Source organism: Ranitomeya variabilis, chromosome 4 (assembly GCF_051348905.1).
Source record: "Ranitomeya variabilis isolate aRanVar5 chromosome 4, aRanVar5.hap1, whole genome shotgun sequence".
NCBI classification, from domain to species: Eukaryota; Metazoa; Chordata; class Amphibia; order Anura; family Dendrobatidae; genus Ranitomeya; species Ranitomeya variabilis.
In genome coordinates, this window is record NC_135235.1 from 215884255 (window position 1) to 215911423 (window position 27169).

Sequence of the window (27169 nt, forward strand, 5' to 3'; positions counted from 1 at the left end):
CTGCAGAGATTGACATAAGGTGATTTTCTGCCCAGGAAAAAAATCATTCCAGCAGTTAACTTCAGGCTCGAGTGTCCTGTGCCCCCTTCGTGTCGGAGATAGGCCACGGTGGTCATGTTGTCGGACATCACCCGAACATGGTGACCTTGGATGATTACAGATGCGGCTCTTAGCGCCTCCTCCACTGCTTTCAGTTCCCTCAGATTTGAGGAACTGTCTTACATCTGGAGCCCACAACCCCTGAAAGTGGGAGCCTTCTATCACAGCGCCCCAACCTCTCTGACTTGCGTCTGTTGTGAGTACTCTGAGAGGAGTCTGATCCCAGCTGACTCCCCGATGTAGATTTTGGGAGTTCAGCCACCATGACAGAGGATCTCAAATGAGAGGTAAGGGGAATCTTCCTGGTTAATGCCATCTGGTGTCCTCTTGAGTATGCCAGGATGTGTGATTGAAGTATTCTGGTATGGGCCTGGGCCCAGGAGACTGCTTGGATGCAAGATGTCAATGAACCCAGGATTGACAGAGTCTCTTAGAGTTGGGGTTTTTTGATTTCTGAACCTGGAGATCCTGTGGACAAGATCGGTCTGACGGTCCTTGGGTAGAAAGGACATTCTCTTCTCCGAGTCCAGAAGGATTCCTAGGAATTTCTTCCATGGAGAAGGCTGGAGGTCGATTTCTCCAGATTCGGGATCCACCCAAGCGATCCTAGGATGTCGAGGACCTTTGTCACATCCTGATTGAGATGTGAAGCGGATGGGGCGATAAGAAAATCGTCCAGGTAAGGAATGATACAGAACCCCTGTTGATGAATAAAGATTACAGCTTCTGACATGATCTTGGAGAAGACTCGTGGAGCAGACGAGACTCCGAACGGAAGAACATTGAATTGGTAATGGCTGATCCGTTTGTTTTGGGAAATCGCAAACCTGAGGAATCTTCTGTGGTCTGGGTGTATCGGCACATGATAGTATGCATCCCTCAGGTCCAGCGTCGCCATTACCCAGTCCTGACCGATCAGCGGGATTGCTGATCTGATCGATTCCATTTTGAATCTTCGGTACTTTATTACCTGATTTAGAGGCTTCAGGTTTATAATGATACGGTGTTTCCCGGAGGGTTTTTTTCACCAAAAAGAGGTGGGAGTAGTAACCTTCTCCTATTTCCCGATGTGGTACATGGGAAATCACCTCCGCTCGAAGCAGGTTTAAAATATCCGGCATCAGAGATTCCCGAAGTCCTGGGGATTGTAGAGAAGTGATAGTCAGACGATGAGGAGGAGGAGGGCTCTCAAACTACAATCTTAGGCCTTCCCGTATGGTACGCAGGACCCACTTATTTGTGGTGATCATCTGCCACTGGGAGAGGAATCCCGAGAGTCGACCTTCGACCGGAGAGCAGACATTGCTTCTCAGAGGTCTGTGGGGGCTGGGAGACCCAGATGTTTCTGGCTTTTCCTCCCTTGGGGTAACTCCATCGTCCCGATTTGTAATTTTGCTGGGGGGTTTGTTCACGGGGGGGGGGGGGGGGGGGGAGGAACGAAAAGAAAAACGCTTTTCAGGGTTCCTTTGTTCCGGGAGGACCTTCTTATCTGAAGCTTTGTCCAAGATTTCGTCCAGAACTGGCCCAAATACATAATGACCCTGGAAAGGAATACCGCACAGCTTAGACTTTGAGGTAATATCGCCTCCCCAAGATTTAAGCCACAAAGCTCTTCTAGCGGAATTAGTGAGAACTGCTGATTTAGCGGCAACTCGTACGGATTCTGCGGAGGCGTCCACGAGGAATCCAGTTGCCTTCTGGAGCAGAGGGAGAGAATTAAGAATCTCTTCTCTAGGTGTACCCTGTACCAGATGATTCTCCAATGTACGCAGCCAGAGGAACAAGGATCTGGCTACACATGTTGAGGCCACGTTGGATCTCAGTAGATTAGTTGAAGTGTCCCAAGATTTCCTCAATAAGCTCAGTCTTGCGATCCATGGGATCTTTCAGCTGGGAGGAATCGTCAAAGGGTAGAGCCGTTTTTTTGGTCACCCTTGACACTTGAACATCAACCTTGGGCATTTCAAAAAGAGAACAGTCTCCCTCAAGGGGAAAACTGTTCTTGACCTCTGATGGGACGTTTAACCCTTTCTCTGGAAGGCCCCACTCGTGAAGGATAAGGCTTTCAATATTTTCGTGTATGGGGAATCCCTTCACAGATTTGTGTTTTAAACCCCCGAACATATCATCCTGTACAGAATGGCCCTCCACCTCCTCCACCCCCATGGTGCCCCTCACCATAGACACTAATTCCTCCAAATCCTCGGAGGAAGAGATATTTTTTATTGTGTTTTGGGAGCAGAGGTAGAGACAGAACTCTCATTCTCCCAAATGTCCCCTGAATCTGAAGTATGTAATTCTCCTGAGTCAGAGACTACCGGGGCTGTCTTCCTTTTTTTTTTTTTTTTTTTTTTTAGGAGGGGGAGCTGCGGTGTCAGAGGCTGGGAAAAGGCCGCCATGGAGGACTGAACTTCCTGCCTGATGAGAGTTTTGATGCTGTCCATAAGAGAGGGCTGTTCAGTACGCAGAACATCATCTGTGCATGGCTGGCAGAGCTTTTTATATGTGGAGGGAAGCTTGGACGCACATGCAGCACACTTGCGGCTGGGCACCTTCTTAGGGGCAGAGACCTTGTCTCCCTAAAAGAGAGAGAAAGTCGGACTAAGTCGCTTGAATTAAAAATGGATAGCAAGGGACATCAACCCACTACTTACAGCAGGGGGGTGAGCGCTGGGCTCCGCAGAAGCAGAGTGAAGGGGTTTGTCGCCGTCCATATGGTCAGAGGTTCTGACTACAGAAGGTCACAGACAGGAGGACTTACCTGGAGGCTTCCCTAGCCAGGAATAAATAGAATACCGAGGCTCCCAGCGAGATTGGTGGTGCTCCTCCTCCTCGTTAGTGTCCGTTTGGGGGGGGGGGGGAGAGGAGGTCAGAGACGCCCGTCCATGCTGCCGCTGGATGTCCTGGCCGGGACGCTGATCGGCACGCGCGGGAGCTGCAGTATATGAGCCGGGGGAACAAACCGGAAGTTCGGGTGCGCATCACTTCCGGTGCGCGCGCGCGCCAGCACCAGCAGCAGTGTGGAGGAAGCCGGGGAGCTGCAGGAGGACCCCGGAGCACCGCACCGCCCTGCTTTGCCTCCCGAAAGAGGCACGGGTAGGGCTGGTGAGGGTCCCAAGTCGCGTGGTGGTCACGGAGATGGGAGCAGTCTGAAGGAGGAGGAGAGCGGAGCCCCCGACCTCGACTGCCCGGCTAGAAAGGTAACAGTGCTCCCGATCGCCAGCCACGGCAGCACTATCAAAGAACCTCTTCATGCCCAATAGGGGACAAGAAAAACACTGGTGGTTGCAGGAAGGGGAGGGGTATTTAACCTCTTTGTTTCCTGTCCCCTATTAGGGCGGGGAGACATCCTCCGATACTGCTGTCGTGGAAGGTGACTGGAGAAAATCGGTATTAGTCTTACCGGTAATTATGTTTCCAGGAGTCCATACTGACAGCACCATGGAGGACGTCTCCCCTCCTCCTTGCTGGGACAGGAAACACACGAGAGTTTAAATATCCGGTACCACCCCTCACTCCTCAGTGTTGTAACAAGGACCAACTCATGGAATGATGCAAATAAAACTTTTTTAATGAATAAACCATATAACAAATAGTATATAGGCACACAAACTGATTAAACCAAAAGACAGAATGGGGGGGGGAAGTACCGGTGCTGTCAGTATGGACTCCTGGAAACATAATTACCGGTAAGACTAATACCGATTTTCCAGGACGTCCCTCCTGACAGCACCATGGAGAGTACCAAAGACCCTCCTTAGGGTGGGATTACTGCTTGGAGGACTTTCCTCCCGAAAGCCGTGTGCTGACTGGACATAACATCGAGTTTATAATGTCTACAGAATGTGTCAGCCCTGGCCCATGTAGCCGCTTTACAGATTTGTTCTACTGAGGCTCCTGCGTGCTCTGCCCAGGAGGCAGATACTCCCCGTGTAGAATGGGCTTTAAGACCTACCGGAGGTGACATGCCTTCTGACTGATAGGCTTCTGAGATCACATCCGTGATCCAACGTGCAATTGAGGCTTTAGACGCCTTCTTACCCCTGTTTTTACCCCTAAATAGAATAAAAAGATTTGGGTCTATACGCCAAGAGTTTGTAGCTTTAAGATAGTCCAGGACCCCCTGTCTGACATCCAGGGAATGAAGGACTCTCTCTTTCTCGTTAGAAGGGTTGTTACAAAAGGACGGAAGTATTATTGCCTGGTTCCTATTTTTGATAGAGGCTACCTTTGGGATAAATGAGGGATCTAATTTTAAGATTAGACTATCATCCCTGATCTGGAGATAGGGATCCCTTGTACATAAGGCCTGAATTTCTCCAACCCTCCTGGCCGTAGTGACAGCTACTAGGAAAGCCGTTTTCCGGGTGCGGATAGAAATGGGCATGTCATCCCCCATAGCGTAAGCGCCTTTACACAGGGCCCAAAGGACTAAGTTAAGATCCCATGATGGTAATAGCTGCCTAATGGTAGGACGCATTCGTTGAATGGCCCGAATGAACCTTATTATCCATGGGTGAGATGCCAACGGGTAGTCCAGAAATGAGCTTAGTGCAGAAATCTGGACTTTTAATGTGCTGGGACGGAGACCCAGGTTGAATCCCTTTTGAAGGAAGTCCAGAATACGGGGAATGTCCGGAGATCCTGATACAACGTCGGATCTGCCACCTTCTAGACAAAAACGTTTCCAGATTTTCTGGTAGATCGCTGAAGTAACAGGTTTTCTACTACTCTGGATAGTAGTTATGACCTGATCAGATAGTCCCTTTGATTTCAGGATGTCCCTTTCAGGATCCAGGCTGAAAGACGAAGTCTGCTGGGGTCTGGATGGTATACTGGACCCTGGTGGATGACTCTCCCCTTGATCGGCAGCTCGACGGGATGGTCGACTGCTAAGCTCCCCAGTATGGGAAACCAGCTTCTTCTTGTCCAGAACGGGACAATCAGGATGACCTTTGCTTGATCCTCCTTGATCTTCCGTAGGACCGCTGGAATTAATGCCAGGGGAGGGAACGCGTATGAGAGAGGCTGGTTCCACTGCTGGCTCAGTGCATCTATCCCTTCTGGGAGATCCGCGGGGTTCAGAGAAAAGAATCTTGGGGTCTTCGCGTTTCTTCTGTTTGCGAATAAATCGATATTGGGGGTTCCCCATCTGTGACATAATGTCTGGAAGATACTCTGTTCCAATTCCCACTCTGTTGGGTGCAGATCCCTTCTGCTTAGATAATCTGCTACTATATTTTGAGAGCCTTCTAGGTGGATAGCCGTTATTGATAATACTGTTTCTTCTGCCCATTTGAAAATAGTCTCTGCCAGATCCTGCAGTGGCTGATATCTTGGGCCTCCTTGGTGGTTCAGAAATGCGACCGTTGTTATATTGTCGGAGAAGATTCTTACGTGATGATCTGAGAGTGTAAGCTGATTGTGTCTTAGTGCCTGCCAGACGGCATATAGCTCTTTGAAATTGGAAGATCTGCTTCTGATGCTTGCTGGCCACCTGCCTTGCAGGATTCTGCCCTGTAGATGTGCTCCCCATCCCCAAGCGCTGGCGTCCGTGGTAACAACCACGTAGGGGGAGGTAATCCATAGGACACCCACCTTTAGGTTTTTGGTATGTGTCCACCAGTGAAGAGACTTCCGTGTTAAGATTGACACCTTTAGCGGAGCCTCTAAGGAAGACTGCCGACGATCCCATACTGACAAGATCTGCCTCTGCAGGTGTCTGGAGTGGCTTTGTGCCCACCTGACGCATGGTATACAAGCTGTCATTAGCCCGAGAACTTTCATCGCCATTCTTATGGTGACTCGATGTTCCAATAGGTACTTGACCTGCGTCTGGATCATCTCTCGTCTGACATCTGGCACAAAGGACGTTCTTAATCTGGAATCCAGACATACACCCAGGAAAATTTTCCTCTGTTCTGGTAGTAAATCGGACTTCTGCCAATTTAGTACCCATCCCAGATGTTCCATTACTGCAATTGTTCGAGTTCTGTGAGCCACCAAACGATCTACTGAATCTGCCACGAGAAGGAAGTCGTCCAGATACGGAATTATTATAATGCCTTGACTTCGCAGGAAGGCCACCATTTCTGATACAAGCTTTGTAAAAATGCAAGGAGCTGAAGCCAGTCCGAACGGGAGGCCCTGGAACTGATAATGGAAGGTCCCTGATGGCAGTGCTACTGCAAACCTCAGCAGCTTCTGAGATGAAGGATGTACTGGAACCTGGTAGTAGGCCCTCTTTAGGTCGATAGTACACATGACCGCATTCTGGTTTATGAGCTGAACTGCTGATCGAATGGATTCCATTCGAAACCGTTTGTATCTCACCCAGGCATTCAAAGGCTTTAGATTTATTATGGTGCGAGTGTCGCCCGACGGCCTTGTGATAGTAAATAGGGAGGAGTAGTGCCCTCTTCCTATCTCTGACTGGGGAACCGGGATTATTACCTCTGTCCTGAGCATGACCTGTAAGTCTTTTAGTATGGCCGACTCTGCCGTGACTATAGTAGGAGCAATGTATCTTTCTGGGGGAGGTGAGTAAAGCTCTATGCTGTATCCGTCTGATACAGTCCTGCGAACCCACTGGCTCTGAGTAATCTGCGCCCAGTTTTCTGCAAACCCCCGCAGTCTTCCCCCAATGTTGGTGGCGTCATTGTGGCTTATTTCTAGTGGATGGACTAAAGAAAAAGCCTTTGTTTCTGCTACTCTGTCCACGGGAGCCTCTGTAGGATCCTCTGCTGGACCGACCTTGACCTCTTGTATCGAACTGCCAAAAAGTTTCTCCGAAAGGGCTGAGGTCTTTTGGGTTTATCCTCCGGAAACCCTTTCTTTTTGTCAGATGCTGACTCAAGGATAGAGTCTAGAGCTGGTCCAAACACCCTCTGTCCCGAAAATGGAATAGAGCAGAGTTTGGACTTGGATACATTGTCACCAGACCAGGATCTCAACCATACTGCCCGCCTAGCTGCATTAGACAGAGAGCTGTTACGAGCTGAAAATCTGACTGACTCTGCAGTCATGTCTGAAAGGAATGCCATAGCGGATTTCATGGAATGCAAAATATCAGATCTAGGGGTCTTATTAGCTAATTGCTCTTCCAACTGCCCCATCCACAAATACATAGACCTGGCCACCGAGGTGGCTGCTATGTTTGTTCGAATCAGGGCCGCAGATGCCTCCCAGGCCCTTTTCAGGAGAATGTCCGCCTTCCTGTCCATAGGATCACGAAGACTGGAGGAGTCTTCAAATGGTATAGCCGTCTTCTTGGTGACTTTAGCCACGGGAACGTCAATTTTAGGGACCTCCTCCCATAATTTAGCTTCCTCAAGATCGAATGGCAAATGGCCTTTAAAGTCACGTGAGAGAACCAAACGACGCTCGGCCTCTTTCCACTCTTCCAGGATCATAGCTTTAATATGTTCACTTATAGGAAACACAGTCTGATTCCGAGCTACTAGTCCCCCGAACATTAAGTCCTGCCTGGACTGTGGTTTGGAGGTGTCTTCGATCTGCATCGTGTTTCGTACTGCCAGTACGAGTTCATCCGTTTCTTCAGACTGGAAGAGATACTTCCTGTTCTGATCATGGCTTCCTGCAGGGATTTCTCCCTCCTCTTCTGATGGGGAATCCCTGAGTTCGGAACCTTCATCAGAAGAACACTCTGGCTCCCCCTGGGGTTCTTCCCGTCTAGCACGCTTGCGACCCATTATAGGACTGGACGGGCGAGACTGTGCGAGGCTGGATATAGAAGCCTGAACCTCCTCCCGAATTAGGGACCTCATCTCGGATAGCAGAGACGACTGCTCGTCCTTCATGACCTTAGAAGTACAGGGTGTACATAGGGTCTTGCCATGGGAATCTGGGAGCTTTACGTGGCATACGGGACATCTTATGCTCTTAGCCGTGGCCTTCCCAGATTTTTTTAGCCGTAGCAGGGGGAGCAGCGGGGTTTCCCTTATCCTATACAACATAAGATAGGGAGTAATAGGCTAGACGGTGTGCGGTATTTTATGATGTAGGGGTATACTGCCACAGGCAGACTTACCCCTTCCTCTTCCACTCGGTCTTCCATATTCCGGTTCTGAGGTATACCGTGCACCGCCGTCCGAAGCTGAACGCTACCCACAGCGACCGCTTCAGTACAGCGTTCTCCACCGTGGAGCGTTTGAATTCCCCGCTCCTAGAACGCCACCGGAAGTGACGTTTTTCGCCGGCTCTGACGAAACCGGAAGTGACGCGGCTCTTTAGCTCAGGAAGTGCCGGCCAGCTGTAACGACTCCCGCACCACGCCTGTAGCCTGGGGACCTGCTGGGATCGCTGCCGCGTCGAGAACCGAGAGCCCCCCACCGGGAGGAGCGGTTCAATCCCGGAGCTTAGTCCCGCTCCGGGCCTTTGGGGTAGAGGGACTCCCGACTGGGGAGTTTCGACCCTGAGCCACTGACAGGGGGAAGGATCTGGATAACCGCACGATCCCCCTGAGCTCGGTAAGCATGCTGCTTCTCTTCGTGTGTCCCTCCGTGCAGGGACAGGAAAAACACTGAGAAGTGAGGGGTGGTACCGGATATTTAAACTCTCGTGTGTTTCCTGTCCCAGCAAGGAGGAGGGGAGACGTCCTCCATGGTGCTGTCAGGAGGGACGTCCTGGAAAACTAATGAATCTGCTGTAGACTCGTTGGGGCAGTCTGGGCCGGATGGAGAACAATATAGAAAAGGAACGATGAGAGATGTCACTTGTGACTTGCTGGCTGGTGTTACCACTCTTAAATAGGGGTCATTCCATGTCAAGTGGACCAGTGGTCCCCACTCGACCTTCTCTGATTTTGCTGAAAATTTATAAGGATGTACATGTATGTTTGAAAAGACGTTCTGTACATTTTTAGGGCCAGATCTCAAATACATTGGGCACTGTTGACCTTTTCACTGGAGGTTCCACCAAGCCTGCGGCTTCAGCTAAGAGGATTTTGCAAACTTTGGCACATAGCCATTAGAGTTCTATACTGGCTATGATGCTGAAATTTGGCATACTAGCTCAACTTTTGCTGCTAAACACAATAAAATTATTACCGGCTATGACAAAACAATATTTCGGCCGCAATTTTGTGTCAAAGTAGCTTGAAAAACGCGTCGCATAAAATTTATGCCAAACTTTGCCCATATATAACTCAAGACCAAAAACCAATAGTAACTGGTGCTTTGCCCTGTACACCAAACATCTACATGACTTTGCATTGCTGCAATATCACGGTCAAAGCATATGTATTTGTGGAAATATTCACACCCACATATGATGAAAAACTTAAATAAACTGAATTTTACCTATTTTTAGGTCAAATTTCTCAAAAAGGGTACCCCTAAAATAAATTAATTCTGATATAATTAGAGAGCACATTTTTCTCTACAAGGATCGTTGGTTTTTTTTTTGGAGTCTCTCAGTTTAAGAAATGAAAAATGCCACTGAACATGGTGTTATTTATTAATACGCAATGAATGGTAACTGCACTATTCAAACCCTTGCGTTGGTCCATGGTGGTTATACCACAACCAATTCCCTAAGAATTGGTAGTATAATCCTATTAAGAATTGTAATAATGCGGTCTTTCGAGAATTGGCAGCCCCATCGCCTAGGAGCCATGGCCGATAGCTGTGCAAGGCGAGCCTCGGGCGGTCTCTTTATCGCAGGTTCCGAAGCCTGAGGGTGGGTGTCTTTGCCTAGGATCCCAAGCCTAATATTGGGTATCTTTTGTTGGTTCCCAAGCCATAATGTTCAGTCTAAGTGGTCTGGAATTGTTGCTGAATTTGCAACATAATCGGTTCAGAGAAGCTGTATTGTCGGCCCATTGCTGTCCAAAAAGGTCCAAATCTTGACATTGGCACCTAAAAGTTGGTCCATTAAGGCTATATCAGACGAATTCGGTGTCTCTGAACGAATGGTCAAACAAGCTCGAAAGCTTAAATGTGAACATGGGATCTTAGCCTTACCTAGAATCAAGTGTGGCAAGAAAGTTTCCGAGGAAGTGAAGAAAAAGGTGCAGGCATTTTTTGAGGATGATGAATTCAGTCGAATGTGCCCTGGTAAAAAAGACTATCAGTGCGAATAGCAGGAGAAAAAAAGCAGATGCAAAAGCGACTATTACTGAGCAATATGAGGGAAATGTTTGTTGCCTATCGGGATCGGAATGGCCCTGAAATTGGATTTTCCAAGTTGTGTGAGCTTCGGCCAAAGTGGTGCGTAACCGTTGGATCTGCTGGAACACATTCCGTTTGTGTGTACCATTCACCAAAATGTCAAACTAATGCTTGCAGCATGCCCAATCAATGATGACTACAAAGAGCTCATATGCAAAATGGTCTGTGGAATTGAATCCAAGGACTGTATGCTTGGCCGTTGTGATAAATGCCCGGGTCCTGAAGTTTTAAAAGAATTTCTAGTCAATGTGTTTGTCAACAGTGACCCTGAAGATATTATTGAGTTCAAACAATGGATTCACACTGATCGAGACACGCTTGATACGAAACAACTGACTATAGAAGATTTCATTGAAGAATTGGTTTTGAAAATTTCTAAACTTTGTAGCCATCACTACATCACCAAGCATCAAAGTTGATATCTGAAATCATTGAAGGAAAATCTGAGACCTGGAGAGCTTGTGATCCTTATGGACTTTGCTGAAAATTACTCATTTATTGTTCAAGATGCCATTCAAGGTTTCCACTGGGAAAATAGTCAAGCTACAGTACACCCATTTGTAATTTACTTCAAGGAGTTAAATGGTGAAGCTGCGCAGAACATCAGCTTGTGCATAATCAGTGATTGCTCACGACATGACACAGTTACAGTCCACACTTTCTTAACAGTAAGGGTATGTGCACACGTTCAGGATTTCTTGCAGAAATTTCCTGAAGAAAACCGGAAATTTTCTGCAAGAAATCCGCATTTTTTTTTTTGCGTTTTTTTTGCGTTTTTTTAGCATTCTGCAAGCGTAATTAGCTTGCAGAATGCTAAAGTTTTCCAAGCGATCTGTAGCATCGCTTGGAAAACTGACTGACAGGTTGGTCACACTTGTCAAACATAGCGTTTGACAAGTGTGACCAACTTTTTACTATAGATGCAGCTTATGCCGCATCTATAGTAAAAGATAGAATGTTTAAAAATAATAAAAAAAATAAAAAAATGCTTATACTCACCCAGACATCTCCTCACCGGCGTCCGGCTCCTCTTCCTATAGCTGGTCTGTGCGCACAGGACCTTCCGTGACGTCACGGTCACGTGAGCGGTCACATGACCGCTCACGACCAATCACAGGACAGTGACGTCATCGGCAGGTCTTTCGCCGCACACCAGCTACAGGAACCGAACGGCAGCATGCAGTGGAGGCGGGAAGACATCGAGGGTGAGTATAGGACTATTTTTTATTTTAATTCTTATTTTTTGACCACTTATATGGTGCCCAGTGCGTGGAGGAGAGTCTCCTCTCCTCCACCCTGGGTACCAACCGCACATAATCTGCTTACTTCCCGCATGGTGTGCACAGCCCCGTGCGGGAAGTAAGCAGATCAATGGACCCCTAGGTGTGCGGAATCCCCTGCAATTCCGCATTTTAATGAACATGTTGCTTTTTTTTCCGCGATGCGATTTTTTCGCGGAAAAAAAGGCTACATTTGCACAAAAAATGCGGAATACACTTAAAATAATAGGAGGCATAGGTTAGCGTTTTTTTCGCGTTTTTATCACGTTTTTATAGCGAAAAAACGCGAAAAAAAACGCGAAAAATACTGAACGTGTGCACATGGCCTAATTGTGGAGTATCTCAAGACTCTCATCTATGGGATTCGTCATATCCACTACTTCAGCGATGGATCTGCAGCCCAGTACAAAAATTTCAAAAATTTTCTCAACTCGTGCCACCACAATGCTGATTTCAATATCAGCGCTGAATGGAATTTTTTTGGTACCAGTCATGGAAAGTCGCCCTGTGATGGGATTGGAGGGACAGCAAAGAGGTTGGGAGCTCGTGCCAGTCTTCAACACCCAACGGAAAACCAAATACTGACCCCGGTGGATTTACTCAACTTTTGCAACTGCATGGAATCAAGTTTTTTTTTGTTCCAAAAGAAAAATTGACGAAACACGGGTAGTTCAAGAGGAAAGGTTCAAAGATGGACATACGATTGCTGGAACAAGAGAAAATCACCAGTTTGTGCCAATTGATGACAAAAAGATTCGCATTTCAAGGGTGTCAAATGATCCATCATCTTTCATTGCCCATGTAGATAGATCTGTCAGATCAGAAATGCCTTTTGTGCCAATTGCAAACCTCCAGCCAGGGCAATACATTGCCTGCATTTACGATAGGAACTGGTGGATTGGAAATATTTCTGAAATTTCAGTCGACAAGCATGATGCATTAATAAATTTTATGCATCCTCATGGACCAGCTAGCTTCTTTCACTAGCCTGTGAGAAATGATACATGCTGGATTCCCGAGCAGTCAATCATTGCAATAATTCCAGCACCAGCAATGGGCCAACAATACAGCTTCTCTGAACCGATTATGTTGCAAATTCAGCAACAATTCCAGACCACTTAGACTGAACATTATGGCTTGGGAACCAACAAAAGATACCCAATATTAGGCTTGGGATCCTAGGCAAAGACACCCACCCTCAGGCTTCGGAACCTGCGATAACGAGACCGCCCGAGGCTCGCCTTGCACGGCTATCGGCCATGGCTCCTAGGCGATGGGGCTGCCAATTCTCGAAAGACAGCATTATTACAATTCTTAATAGGATTATACTACCAATTCTTAGGGAATTGGTTGTGGTATAACCACCATGGACTAACGCAAGGGTTTAAATAGTGCAGTTACCATTCATTGTGTATTAATAAATAACACCATGTTCAGTGGCATTTTTCATTTCTTAAACTGAGAGACTCCAAAAAAAAAAAAAAAAAACCAATGATCCTTGTAGAGAAAAATGTGCTCTTTCTAATGATATCAGAATATATTTTAGGGGTACCCTTTTTGAGAAATTTGACCTAAAAATAGGTAAAATTCAGTTTTAAGTTTTTCATCATATGTGGGTGTGAATATTTCCACAAATACATATGCTTTGACCGTGATACTGCAGCAATGCAAAGTCATGTAGATGTTTGGTGTACAGGGCAAAGCACCAGTTACTATTGGTTTTTGGTCTTGAGTTATATATGGGCAAAGTTTGGCATAAATTTTATGCGACGCGTTTTTCAAGCTACTTTGACACAAAATTGCGGCCGAAATATTGTTTTGTCATAGCCGGTAATAATTTTATTGTGTTTAGCAGCAAAAGTTGAGCTAGTATGCCAAATTTCAGCATCATAGCCAGTATAGAACTCTAATGGCTATGTGCCAAAGTTTGCAAAATCCTCTTAGCTGAAGCCGCAGGCTTGGTGGAACCTCCAGTGAAAAGGTCAACAGTGCCCAATGTATTTGAGATCTGGCCCTAAAAATGTACAGAACCTCTTTTCAAACATACATGTACATCCTTATAAATTTTCAGCAAGATCGGAGAAGGTCGAGTGGGGACAATTTTTAAAACTGGTCCACTTGATGTGGAATGACCCATAGGATTGCAAATGACCAACTAGATCTGCAGAAATAAGTCTTGTTGCAGCACGCTGCCATTCTTGTACCACCCTGTAGGCAGTTTCCAAAACAGCAAATCTTCCATTATGGAGCGCTGGTTGGAGAATATGGTAATGCCATTTAGCATCATGAAGGTGCCATTAACTAAACCCAAATCCCCCCTCATGCAGGAGAACCTTTTTTAGATCTTTCAATCTTCCATCACAAGATTATAATTGCTACAAAGGAAAACCTCAGAGATGAAGCAGCAGTTTCTATTGCTCGCCATCATTGCAGATCAGCAGGTGGAGATCGGAATCTCGCCGCACGAGAACAGCGAAAAGGCGAACTTCCAGTGTGCGGAAGCGGTGAACCAAACCTAAACAACTGACATTGTGTGATGTTTATAGGGGCTCGAATGCCGATACTTCCAGCCAAGACCGAACCACATGATACAGAAACCTTCCCCTCCGCTTCCTGCTCAACTTCCCCTCATTCTAATATCACAGCAATTATCTGCAACTATTACGTGTGCTGGCGCACGAGTGCGTAATCTGACCATTATAGACAGCATACCGAAGACGAGTCACTGAGCACTCACCCGATGTAGATCCGGAGTTACATCCTGTATTAGGGTATGTGCACACGTCAGGATTTCTTGCAGAAGTTTCCTGAAGAAAACCGGAAATTTTCTGCAAGAAATCCGCATTTTTTTTTTTGCGTTTTTTCCACCGTTTTTTCGCGTTTTTTTTAGCATTTTGCAAGCATAATTAGCTTGCAGAATGCTAAAGTTTTCCAAGCGATCTGTAGCATCGCTTGGAAAACTGACTGACAGGTTGGTCACACTTGTCAAACATAGTGTTTGACAATGTGTGACCAACTTTTTACTATAGATGCTGCTTATGCAGCATCAATAGTAAAAGATAGAATGTTTAAAAATAATTTAAAAAAAAAAAAAAATACTTATACTCACCTGCAGACAACCGATCTCCTCAGCGGCGTCCGTTGTCCTATAGACGGTGTGTGCGCGCAGGACCTTCCATGACGTCGCGGTCAAGTGAGCGGTCACATGACCGGTCTCGCGAGTGGTCACATGACCGGTCTCGCAACCAATCACAAGACCGCGACGTCATCGCAGGTCCTTCACCGCACACCAGCTATAGAAACCGAAGCGGCAGCATGCACCGGAGAGGCGGGAAGACTCCGGAGGCCATCGAAGGTGAGTATATTACCATTTTTTGTTTTAATTCTTTTTTTTTTTACCAATTATATGGTGCCCAGTCCGTGGAGGAGAGTCTCCTCTCCTCCACCCTGGGTACCAAACGCACATAATCTGCTTACTTCCCGCATGGTGTGCACAGCCCCGTGCGGGAAGTAAGCAGATCAATGCAATCCTAGGTGTGTGGAATCCCCGCAATTCCACATTTTTAATGAACATGTTGCTTTTTTTTCCCGCGATGCGATTTTTTCGTGGAAAAAAATGCAACATTTGCACAAAAAATGCGGAATACACTGTAAATAATAGGAGGCATATGTTAGCGTTTATCACGTTTTTATAGTGAAAAAACACGAAAAAAACGCGAAAAATACTGAACGTGTGCACATGGCCTTATACTCCAGAGCTGCAATCACTATTCTGCTGGTGCAGTCACTGTGTACATATATTACATTACTGATCCTGAGTTACAACCTGTATTATACCCCAGAGCTGCACTCACTATTCTGCTGGTGCAGTCACTATGTACATACATTACTGATCCGGAGTTACATCCTGTATTACAGGTCCTTCTCAAAAAATTAGCATATAGTGTTAAATTTCATTATTTACCATAATGTAATGATTACAATTAAACTTTCATATATTATAGATTCATTATCCACCAACTGAAATTTGTCAGGTCTTTTATTGTTTTAATACTGATGATTTTGGCCTACAACTCCTGATAACCCAAAAAACCTGTCTCAATAAATTAGCATATTTCAACCGTCCAATCAAATAAAAGTGTTTTTTAATAACAAACAAAAAAAACATCAAATAATAATGTTCAGTTATGCACTCAATACTTGGTCGGGAATCCTTTGGCAGAAATGACTGCTTCAATGCGGCGTGGCATGGAGGCAATCAGCCTGTGACACTGCTGAGATGTTATGGAGGCCCAGGATGCTTCAATAGCGGCCTTAAGCTCATCCAGAGTGTTGGGTCTTGCGTCTCTCAACTTTCTCCACAATATCCCACAGATTCTCTATGGGGTTCAGGTCAGGAGAGTTGGCAGGCCAATTGAGCACAGTAATACCATGGTCAGTAAACCATTTACCAGTGGTTTTGGCACTGTGAGCAGGTGCCAGGAAGCATGAAGTGCTCCAAAATCTCCTGATAGCTAGCTGCATTGACCCTGCCCTTGATGAAACACAGTGGACCAACACCAGCAGCTGACATGGCACCCCACACCATCACTGACTGGGTACTTGACACTGGACTTCAGGCATTTTGGCATTTCCTTCTCCCCAGTCTTCCTCCAGACTCTGGCACCTTGATTTCCGAATGACATGCAAAATTTGCTTTCATCAGAAAAAAGTACTTGGGACCACTTAGCAACAGTCCAGTGCTGCTTCTCTGTAGCCCAGGTCAGGCGCTTCTGCCGCTGTTTATGGTTCAAAAGTGGCTTTACCTGGGGAATGCGGCACCTGTAGCCCATTTCCTGCACACGCCTGTGCACGGTGGCTCTGGATGTTTCCACACCAGACTCAGTCCACTGCTTCCTCAGGTTCCGGTCACCTCTTCTCGTTGTACAGCGTTTTCTGCCACATTGTTTCCTTCCAACAGACTTACCATTGAGGTGCCTTGATACAGCACTCTGGGAACAGCCTATTTGTTGAGAAATTTCTTTCTGGGTCTTACCCTCTTGCTTGAGGGTGTCAATGATGGCCTTCTTGACATCTGTCAGGTCGCTAGTCTTACCCATGATGGGGGTTTTGAGTAATGAACCAGGCAGGGAGTTTTTAAAAGCCTCAGGTATCTTTTGCATGTGTTTAGAGTTAATTAGTTGATTCAGAAGATTAGGGTAATAGGTCGTTTAGAGAACCTTTTCTTGATATGCTAATTTATTGAGACAGGTTTTTTGGGTTATCAGGAGTTGTAGGCCAAAATCATCAGTATTAAAACAATAAAAGACCTGACAAATTTCAGTTGGTGGATAATGAATCTATAATATATGAAAGTTTAATTGTAATCATTACATTATGGTAAATAATGAAATTTAACACTATATGCTAATTTTTTGAGAAGGACCTGTATACTCCAGAGCTGCACTCACTATTCTGCTGCTGCAGTCACTGTGTACATACATTACATTACTGATCCTGAGTTACATCCTGGGTTATACTTTTAATATTGGGGCAGAAATAAAAAAAAAAAAGGATACAATTCGAAAGCAAAAATGTGTCCCTTCAAAGTGAGTACACCAGAATTGTCAGGTCCAAGAAAGCTGTTTAATAGTTCTTCCTTAATTTTGTGTTTAGGGCTCCGGTATCTATGCAATCGTCCTGACTAATGAAGGAAGCCATTGTGCTACATTTACGTAATACAGAACCAAGAGGGTTCAAGGAGAACACAGTCAAAGAGTTTCTCTGATACAGGTGAGCTCACGTGCCTGCTGGGAGTTGTAGTTGAAGAATTCCAATCGGAAAGCATTGTTACAGATTTTAATAAAAACGCCATCACACCCTAAAATGGTGAACAATTGGCCTCAAGGATTAAGAAACAAGTCTCCGTCCTTCAGTAAGCCCTTAATGATAAGAAACAATTTACACAGTCACTCCTCCCAGCATAATCCCACCAGCTCCCATTGTCCCCCAGTCCATTGTTTCCACCATACACACATGATCAGATTCCCAGATGCAGGAGAGGCTGGTAACCTTGTCATTCTGATTAATAAGCAACTGCACTAATCCCAGAGAAGTCACCACCTGAAAGGTAAATGTATCAGAGGCCGCAGGTAAACAATCACTGCCCTGATCTGTTCTCCAACAAGTCACCGACATTCCAAGACGTAGACCCTTCACCCAGAACCACGGCTGGCCGAACAAGAGCTCCACCACCACCAAGGAACAGGCTGTGCCTCATCTGCTCCTGCATGTACCCCAAGAATAAGACAGCGTTCACACAGTCGAGGATTTCATCCCAACCACTCCCGAAAAACAGGAGGCTATAATGAGGTCATGCATCGTTATGGGGCATAAATGCCTCCTGGAGGCGGACACCCAGACATACTGATGTATGACAGAGCACACCTTGACTGTCGGTACCAAAGGGAATAGGTCCGAATCCAGTTTTGCAGGAGTAGTACTGCTCCTATGTACAAGAATATAACTACTATAATACTGCTCCTATGTACAAGAATATAACTACCATAATACTGCCCCTATGTACAAGAGTATAACTACCATAATACTGCCCTCTATGTACAAGAATATAACTACCATAATACTGCCCCTATGTACAAGAATATAACTACCATAATACTGCCCCTATGTACAAGAATATAACTACTATAATACTGGAAAAGCAGAAGTCCATAAAAAATACCTTTTATTCCATTTTTGTTAAAAGCACATAAATCCAAAGTCCATCTTCATATCCATAGACACAAAAACAGGTGATTCATACCAGTGACAGTCACAGGCTTAAGGCTGTCCCACACGTCCAGATAATTCCGGTACCGGAATAAATCGGTACCGGAGTTATCCGTGTGCCTGTGAACTCACGTAGGCCATACGTGCGGCACACGTGTGCCGCCCGTATGGCGAGTGGGTACCACACGGAGCGTGTGGTACCCACGCGTGTGGTACCCTGCATCGTGCTGAAGCCGCGATTCATATGTTCCCTGCAGCAGCGTTTGCTGCAGAGAAAATATGAATAATAGTGTTTAAAATAAAGATCTGTGTCCCCCCACCCCCTGTTCGCCCCCCCCCCCCCCGCTGTTCTGAAAATACTCACCCGCTCCCACGTTGGCTGTCGCGGCTTCCTGGTCTGGCCCCATCTTCTCCTGTATGCGGTCACGTGGGGCCGATCATTTACAGTCATGAATAAGCGGCTCCACCTCCCATAGGGGCGGAGCCGACTATTCATGATTGTAAATGAGCGGCCCCACGTGACCGCATACAGTAGGAGGCGCGGGGCAGAGAGGAAGGAGTGACAGCCAACATGGGAGCGGGTGAGTATTTTCTGAACAGCGGGGGGGGGGGGGGGGGGGGAGGGCGGGGGACACATAGATCTTTATTTTAAACACTATTATTCATATTTTCTCTGCAGCAAACGCTGCTGCAGGGAACATATGAATCGCGGATTCAGCACCAGTGGGGGGGGACAGCGTTTACTGTAGCTCTGTCTCCGGCACGCCACACGGAGACAGTCCGTGTGAGGTGCGTGTTTTACACGGACCCATTGACTTTAATGGGTCCGTGTAATACGTGCGCTCCCACGAACACTGACATGTCTCCGTGTTTGGCACATGGAGACACGGTCCGCAAAAAATCAATGACATCTGAACAGATGCATTGATTTTAATGGGTCTACATGTGTCAGTGTCTCCGGTACGTGAGGAAACGGTCACCTCACGTACCGGAGCCACTGACGTGTGAAACCGGCCTTAAAGTGCATTAAAATCAAACGCGTTTCAACGGTCTTGCCGCCTTACTCATTGTGAGTACTATAATACTGCCCCTATGTACAAGAGTATAACTACTATAATACTGCCCCTATGTACAAGAATATAACTACTATAATACTGCTCCTATGTACAAGAATATAACTACTATAATACTGCCCCTATGTACAAGAATATAACTGCTACAATACTGCTCCTATGTACAAGAATATAACTACTATAAGGCCGGCCTCACACTAGTGAGTTTTACGGACGTATGAACGCATAAACTACGTCCGTAAAATTCGCATTACACACGGCCCAATGATTCCCTATGTCCCAGCTCCTATCTGCCGTATATTACGCATCCGTAATATACGGTCTTGTACAGCCGTAGAAAATCGCAGCATGCTGCGTTTGTCACCGTATTGCGCAAAAAAAAAACCAATGAAAGTCTATTGGGGCGAGAAAAATACGGATTCCACACGGACCAGCAGTGTGACTTGCGAGAAATACGCAGCGGTGTTAGTGAAAAGCCGGCAATTCAATTGCCGGCTTTTCATTTCTCCTGCCTAAACCCGACAGGATATGAGACATGGTTTACATACAGTAAACCATCTCATATCCCCCTTTTTTTTGTGCATATTCCACACTACTAATGTTAGTAGTGTGTATGTGCAAAATGTGGGCGCTGTAGCTGCTAAAATAAAGGGTTAAATGGCGGAAAAAATTGGCGTGGGCTCCCACGCAATTTTCTCCGCCAGAGTGGTAAAGCCAGTGACTGAGGGCAGATATTAATAGCCAGGAGAGGGTCCATGGTTATTGGCCCCCCCCCCCCCCCCCCCCCGTGGCTAAAAACATCTGCCCCCAGCCACCCCAGAAAAGGCACATCTGGAAGATGCGCCTATTCTGGCACTTGGCCACTCTCTTCCCACTCCCGTGTAGCGGTGGGATATGGGGTAATGAAGGGTTAATGCCACCTTGCTATTGTAAGGTGACATTAAGCCGGGTTAATAATGGAGAGGCGTCAATTATGACACCTATCCATTATTAATCCAATTGTATGAAAGGGTTAAAAAACACACACATTATTAAAAAGTATTTTAATGAAATAAACACACAGGTTGTTTTAATATTTTATTGCTCTCTCAATCCACCGGAAGACCCTCGCTTGGCAAAATAATAAAACCACAATATACATACCCTCTGATGACCTGTCACATCCAACGAGGTAATCCATCTGAAGGGCTTAATTATTTTACAGCCAGGAGCAGTGCTAAAGCCTACGGATGACATACGGATCACTATTTTGGGGATCTTTCTGCGTATTACGGCCGTAAAAAACGGACCGTATTTTTATACGCTGAGTGTGAGGCCGGCCTAATACTGCCCCTATGTACAAGAATATAACTACTATAATACTCCCCCTATGTACAAGTATATAACTACTATAATACTGCTCCTATATACAAGAATATAACTATTATAATACTGCTCCTATGTACAAGAATATAACTACTATAATACTGCCCCTATGTACAAGAATATAACTACTATAATACTGCCCCTATGTACAAGGATATAACTTCTATAATACTGCTCCTATGTACAAGAATAGAACTACTATAATACTGTCCCTATCCCTTCTATAATACTGCTCCTATGTGCAAGAATATAACTACTATAAGGGCTTGTTCACACTTTGCAGATTTTGCTGCGGATTTTTCCGCAGCGGATTTGGAAAAACCGCAGTGCAAAAACCGCTGCGGTTTTCACTGCTGATTTTCCTGCGTTTTCATCTGCGGATTCCTCTGTGGGTTTTCAACAGCACTTTCCTATTGGTGCATGTTGAAAACCGCTGCGGAATCCGCAGAAAGAAGTGACATGCTCCTTTTTTTCCGCAGCAATTCTGCGCGGTTTTTAAAGGGATTTTCCGCAATGTGGGCACAGCGGTTTTTGTTTTCCATAGGGTAACATTGTACTGTACCCTGCATGGAAAACTGCTGCGGATCCGCAGCGGCAAATCCGCTGCGGATCCGCAAAGTGTGAACATAGCCTAATACTGTCCCTGTGTACAAGAATATAACTACTATAATACTGCCCCTATGAACAAGAATATAACTACTATAATACTGCCCCTATGTGCAAGAATATAACTACTATAATACTGCCCCTATATACAAGAATATAACTACTATAATGCTGCTCCTATGTACAAGACTATACCTACTATAATACTGCCCGTATGTACAAGAATATAACTACTATAATACTGCTGCTATGTACAAGAATATAACTACTATAATACTGCTGCTATGTACAAGAATATAACTACTATAATACTGCTTCTATGTACAAGAATATAACTACTATAATATGGCTCCTATGTACAAGAATATAACTACTATAATACTGCCCCTATGTACAAGAATATAACTACTATAATACTGCCCCTATGTACAAGAATATACTATAATACTGCTCCTATGTACAAGAATATAACTACTATAATACTGCCCCTATGTACAAGAATATACTATAATACTGCTCCTATGTACAAGAATATAACTACTATAATACTGCTCCTATGTGCAAGAATATAACTACTATAATGCTGCTGCTATGTACAAGAATATAACTACTATAATACTGCTCCTATGTACAAGAATATAACTACTATAATACTGCCCCTATGTACAAGAATATACTATAATACTGCTCCTATGTACAAGAATATACTATAATACTGCTCCTATGTACAAGAATATAACTACTATAATACTGCCCCTATGTGCAAGAATATAACTACTATAATGCTGCTGCTATGTACAAGAATATAACTACTCTAATACTGCCCCTATGTACAAGAATATAACTACTATAATACTGTTCCTATGTACAAGAATATAACTACTATAATACTGCCCCTATGTACAAGAATATAACTACTATAATACTGCCCCTATGTACAAGAATATAACTACTATAATACTGCTCCTATGTACAAGAATATAACTACTATAATACTGCCCCTATGTACAAGAATATAACTACTATAATACTGCCCCCTATGTACAAGAATATAACTACTATAATACTGCTCCTATGTACAAGAATATAACTACTATAATACTGCCCCTATGTACAAGAATATAACTACTATAATACTGCCCCTATGTACAAGAATATAACTACTATAATACTGCCCCCTATGTACAAGAATATAACTACTATAATACTGCTCCCATGTACAGGAATATAACTGATATAATACCGCTTCCTCCATGTATAGACGGTGACGCACACATTAGTGACGCACGCCCTCCTGATAACAGAGGAATAAGTGACTTATTGAACTTGTTCCGTCTCTGAACAAACAAAGCTTCGGGTGAGACTCCGTAGTGAGCGCTGACAGAACCGGAGGCGCAGACGCTACACGAAGAACACCCATAGTGCGCGGTTTAGGGGGTCACAGGCCCATTACAGGCCACGGAGCAGGGGGTTCGGGCTGGAGACCCCGTATACGGTCATTTAGATGCAGCACGGACATGTGGAGAGTCCTGTATCCTACATGGTGCACAAGTACGGGGTCCCCCTACATGTCTACAGGGGCAATGGAGAAAAATGAAATAAAAGCTAGACATGGCAGAGGAGGGTGCCCAGGCTCGGTGTACAGCGCGGCCCTCACCCTTCACACACAATGCTCACACATGAAGCAGCATCTTTCCCCCTACAACTAAACAAAGCACGCCACCATCTTGCTACACCCAGTCCTCCACGTGTCTACGTACACCCGGAAGTGCCCCCGTCACCATCTTCCTACACCCAACCCCCCGCAGCGATGACCTCTCTGAAGGCCATTCCCGTCCCGCCGGGCAGCGGTCACACACACGGGCTGAGCGCGGCCCGGCACGTCCCCGCCGTATCACACTCACAGTGCAGCCGCTTCTCCCGGTAATTCTTCTGGACAAACATCTTACGTGTTCTTCTTCCGGGAGCATTAGGCTGGGCTTTAAAAAGACGATGAGAACTACACCTCCCGGCACGCATCGCGAGACCACAGGGACGCTGTGACGTCACACGAGAGACGGATACCAGAGGGAAAAGTTAGAGGGAAAGTGTTAGTCACGTGTCTGTCTCCAGCGCGGCAGACATTTTGTTGAGGTTTTTCTTTTTTCTATATTCTCTGCTTTGAGCTTCCTGACTGCACAAGGGCCCTATGCTCCTTCCCTAGCCTTACGCCCATCATTTGTTAAAGCAGGATTATTTGGGCCCATTTTTGCTTTTGAACTTTATTATTTACAGATTGATATAAGAATATAAGTCATCAGTGACTCCAAATATGTTAATTTATCTACTGGTTAAACCGGAATTCTATTACTGTATATATATTTTTTATTTTACATTCTTTGCAAATTTTTTATTTTTTCATAGTTTTTTTTACATTATTATTTTTAATACATTGCAATGCTGCAGTGACGTTATCTATTATGATGCCAGAGACAGGACTGCTTCACATGTGGCAAAACCAAATACATTACATATTTTTGTTTATTTATATATATATGATGTGCTTGGGAATTTTTTTTTTTTACTTTTTTCCTACTTTTATACTGTTTTTGCTTTAATACATTTTTAAAGTGTGTGTCTATATCTCTCTCTCTCACTCTATATATATACTAGCTGAAGAGCCCGGCGTTGCCTGGGCATAGTAAATATCTGTGGTTAGTTATAGCACCTCACTTCTCTTATTTTCCCATCACGCCTCTCATTTTCCCCCTCACTCCTCTTATTTTCCCCCTCACTCCTCTCATTCCCCCCTAACACTTGTCATTTTGACCTCACATCTGTCATTTTCCGATCACTCCACTATTTTCCCTCACTCCTCTCAATTTGCACTCACACCTTTTCATTTTCACCTCACACCTCTGATTTTCCCCTCAGTATATACATATTTGTCATCTCCTTTATATATAGTATACACCTGTATGTCATCTCCTGTATATAGTATATACCTGTATGTCATCTCCCCTGTAAATAGTATATACCTGCTGTATGTGATCTCCTGTATATTGTATATACCTATGTGTCATCTTCTGTATATAGTATATACCTGTATGTCATCTCTTCTGTATATACTATATACCTGTATGTCATCTCCTCCTATATATAGTATATACCTGTATGTCATCTCCTGTATATAGTATATACCTGTGTGTCATCTCCCCTGTATATAGTATATACCTGTGTGTCATCTCCCCTGTATATAGGATATACCTGTGTGTCATCTCCTTCTGTATATAGTATATATGTGTGTGTCATCTCCTCCTGTATATAGTATATACCTGTGTGTCATCTCCACCTGTATATAGTATATACCTGTGTGTCATCTCTCCTGTATATAGTATATACCTGTGTGTCATCTCCCCTGTATATAGTATATATGTGTGTCATCTCCTCCTGTATATAGTATATACCTGTATGTCATCTCCTGTATATACTATATACCTGTATGTCATCTCCTCCTATATATAGTATATACCTGTATGTCATCTCCTGTATATAGTATATACCTGTGTGTCATCTCCCCTGTATATAGTATATACCTGTGTGTCATCTCCCCTGTATATAGGATATACCTGTGTGTCATCTCCTTCTGTATATAGTATATATGTGTGTGTCATCTCCTCCTGTATATAGTATATACCTGTGTGTCATCTCCACCTGTATATAGTATATACCTGTGTGTCATCTCTCCTGTATATAGTATATACCTGTGTGTCATCTCCCCTGTATATAGTATATATGTGTGTCATCTCCTCCTGTATATAGTATATACCTGTATGTCATCTCCTGTATATAGTATATACCTGTGTGTCATCTCCCCTGTATATAGTATATACCTGTATGTCATCTGTATATAGTATATACCTGTGTGTCATCTCCTCCTGTATATAGTATATATCTGTATGTCATCTCCTCCTGTATTAGACCGCGTTCACACGTTATTTGCTCAATATTTTTACCTCAGTATTTGTAAGCTAAATTGGCAGCCTGATAAATCCCCAGCCAACAGGACGCCCTCCCCCCTGGCAGTATATATTAGCTCACACATACACTTGATAGACAGGTCATGTGACTGACAGCTGCCGTATTTCCTATATGGTAAATTTGTTGCTCTTGTAGTTTGTGTCAAGTTGTGTGTGTTGAGTTGCGTGTGGCGACATGCATGTAGCGACTTTTGTGAGATGAGTTTTGTGTGGCGACATGCGTGTAGCAACTTTTTGTGTGTCGAGTTGCATGTGACAGGTTAGTGTAGCAAGTTGTGTGCAGCAAGTTTTGCGCATGGCGAGTTTTGCGCTTGGCGAGTTTTATGTGGTGCGTTTTGAGTATGTGCAAGTTTTGTGTGAGGCAACTTTTGCATGTGTTGCAACTTTTGTGCATGTGGCAATTTTTCCGCGTGTGCAAGTTTTGCGTGTGGTGAGTTTTCCATGAGGTGAGTTTTGCACGTGTGGCGAGTTTTGCGTGAGCCTAGTTTTGCATGTGGTGAGTTTTGCACGTGGCAAGTTTTGAGCGGCGACTTTTGTGTTTCGACTTTTATGTGGTGAGGTTGGTGTATGTGTGGTGAAATGTGTGCTGAGGGTGGTATATGTTCAAGCATGTGGTAGTTTGTGGCGCATTTTGTGTGTGTGTTCATATCCCCGTGTGTGGTGAGTATCCCATGTCGGGGCCCCACCTTAGCAACTGTACGGTATATACTCTTTGGCGCCTTCGCTCTCACTCTTTAAGTCCCCCTTGTTCACATCTGGCAGCTGTCAATTCGCCTCCAAAACTTTTCCTTTCACTTTTTCCCCATTATGTAGATAGGGGCAAAATTGTTTGGTGAATTGGAACGCACGGGGTTAAAATTTCACAACATAGCCTATGACGCTCTCGGCGTCCAGACGTGTGACTGTGCAAAATTTTGTGGCTGTAGCTGCGATGGTGCAGATGCCAATCCCGGACATACACAAATACATACATACACACATTCAGCTTTATATATTAGATATCTATGTATCTATAGAGAGAGAGAGAGAGATATACACACACACTGCTCAAAAAAATAAAGGGAACACTTAAACAACAGAATATAACTCCAAGTAACTCAAACGTCTGTGAAGTCAAACTGTCCACTTAGGAAGCAACACTGATTGACAATCAATTTCATTTGCTGTTGTGCAAATGGAATAGACAACACATGGAAATTATTGGCAATTATCAAGACACCCTCAATAAAGGGGTGGTTCTGCAGGTGGGGACCACAGACCACATCTCAGTACCAATGCTTTCTGGCTGATGTTTTGGTGACTTTTGAATGTTGGTTGTGCTTTTACACTCGTGGTAGCATGAGTCGGACTCTACAACCCACACAAGTGGCTCAGGTAGTGCAGCTCATCCAGGATGGCACATCAATGGGAGCGGTGGCAAGAAGGTTTGCTGTGTCTGTCAGCGTAGTGTCCAGAGGCTGGAGGCGCTACCAGGAGACAGGCCAGTACACCAGGAGATGTGGAGGGGGCCGTAGGAGGGCAACAACCCAGCAGCAGGACCGCTACCTCAGCCTTTGTGGAAGGAGGAACAGGAGGAGCACTGCCAGAGACCTGCAAAATGACTTCCAGCAGGCCACAAATGTGCATGTGTCTGCACAAACGGTTAGGAACCGACTCCATGAGGATGGTCTGAGTGCCCGATGTCCACACATGGGGGTTGTGCTCACAGCCCAACACCGTGCAGGATGCTTGGCATTTGCCACAGAAGACCAGGATTGGCAAATTCGCCA

At 45.0% G+C, this 27169-nt stretch overlaps 1 protein-coding gene across 1 annotated transcript in view; it reads right to left on the reverse strand.

Annotated features, from left to right (window-relative positions):
• Nucleotides 1-23434, reverse strand: part of GSK3A (glycogen synthase kinase 3 alpha) — a 34822-nt gene extending 11388 nt beyond the window's left edge. Inside the window, exon 1 of the mRNA XM_077259936.1 lies at nt 23286-23434. Within this exon, the coding sequence (XP_077116051.1) occupies nt 23286-23400 (115 nt within the window). The 5' untranslated portion in view covers nt 23401-23434. The remainder of the gene's footprint in view (nt 1-23285) is intronic.
• Nucleotides 23435-27169: the final 3735 nt, after the last annotated feature.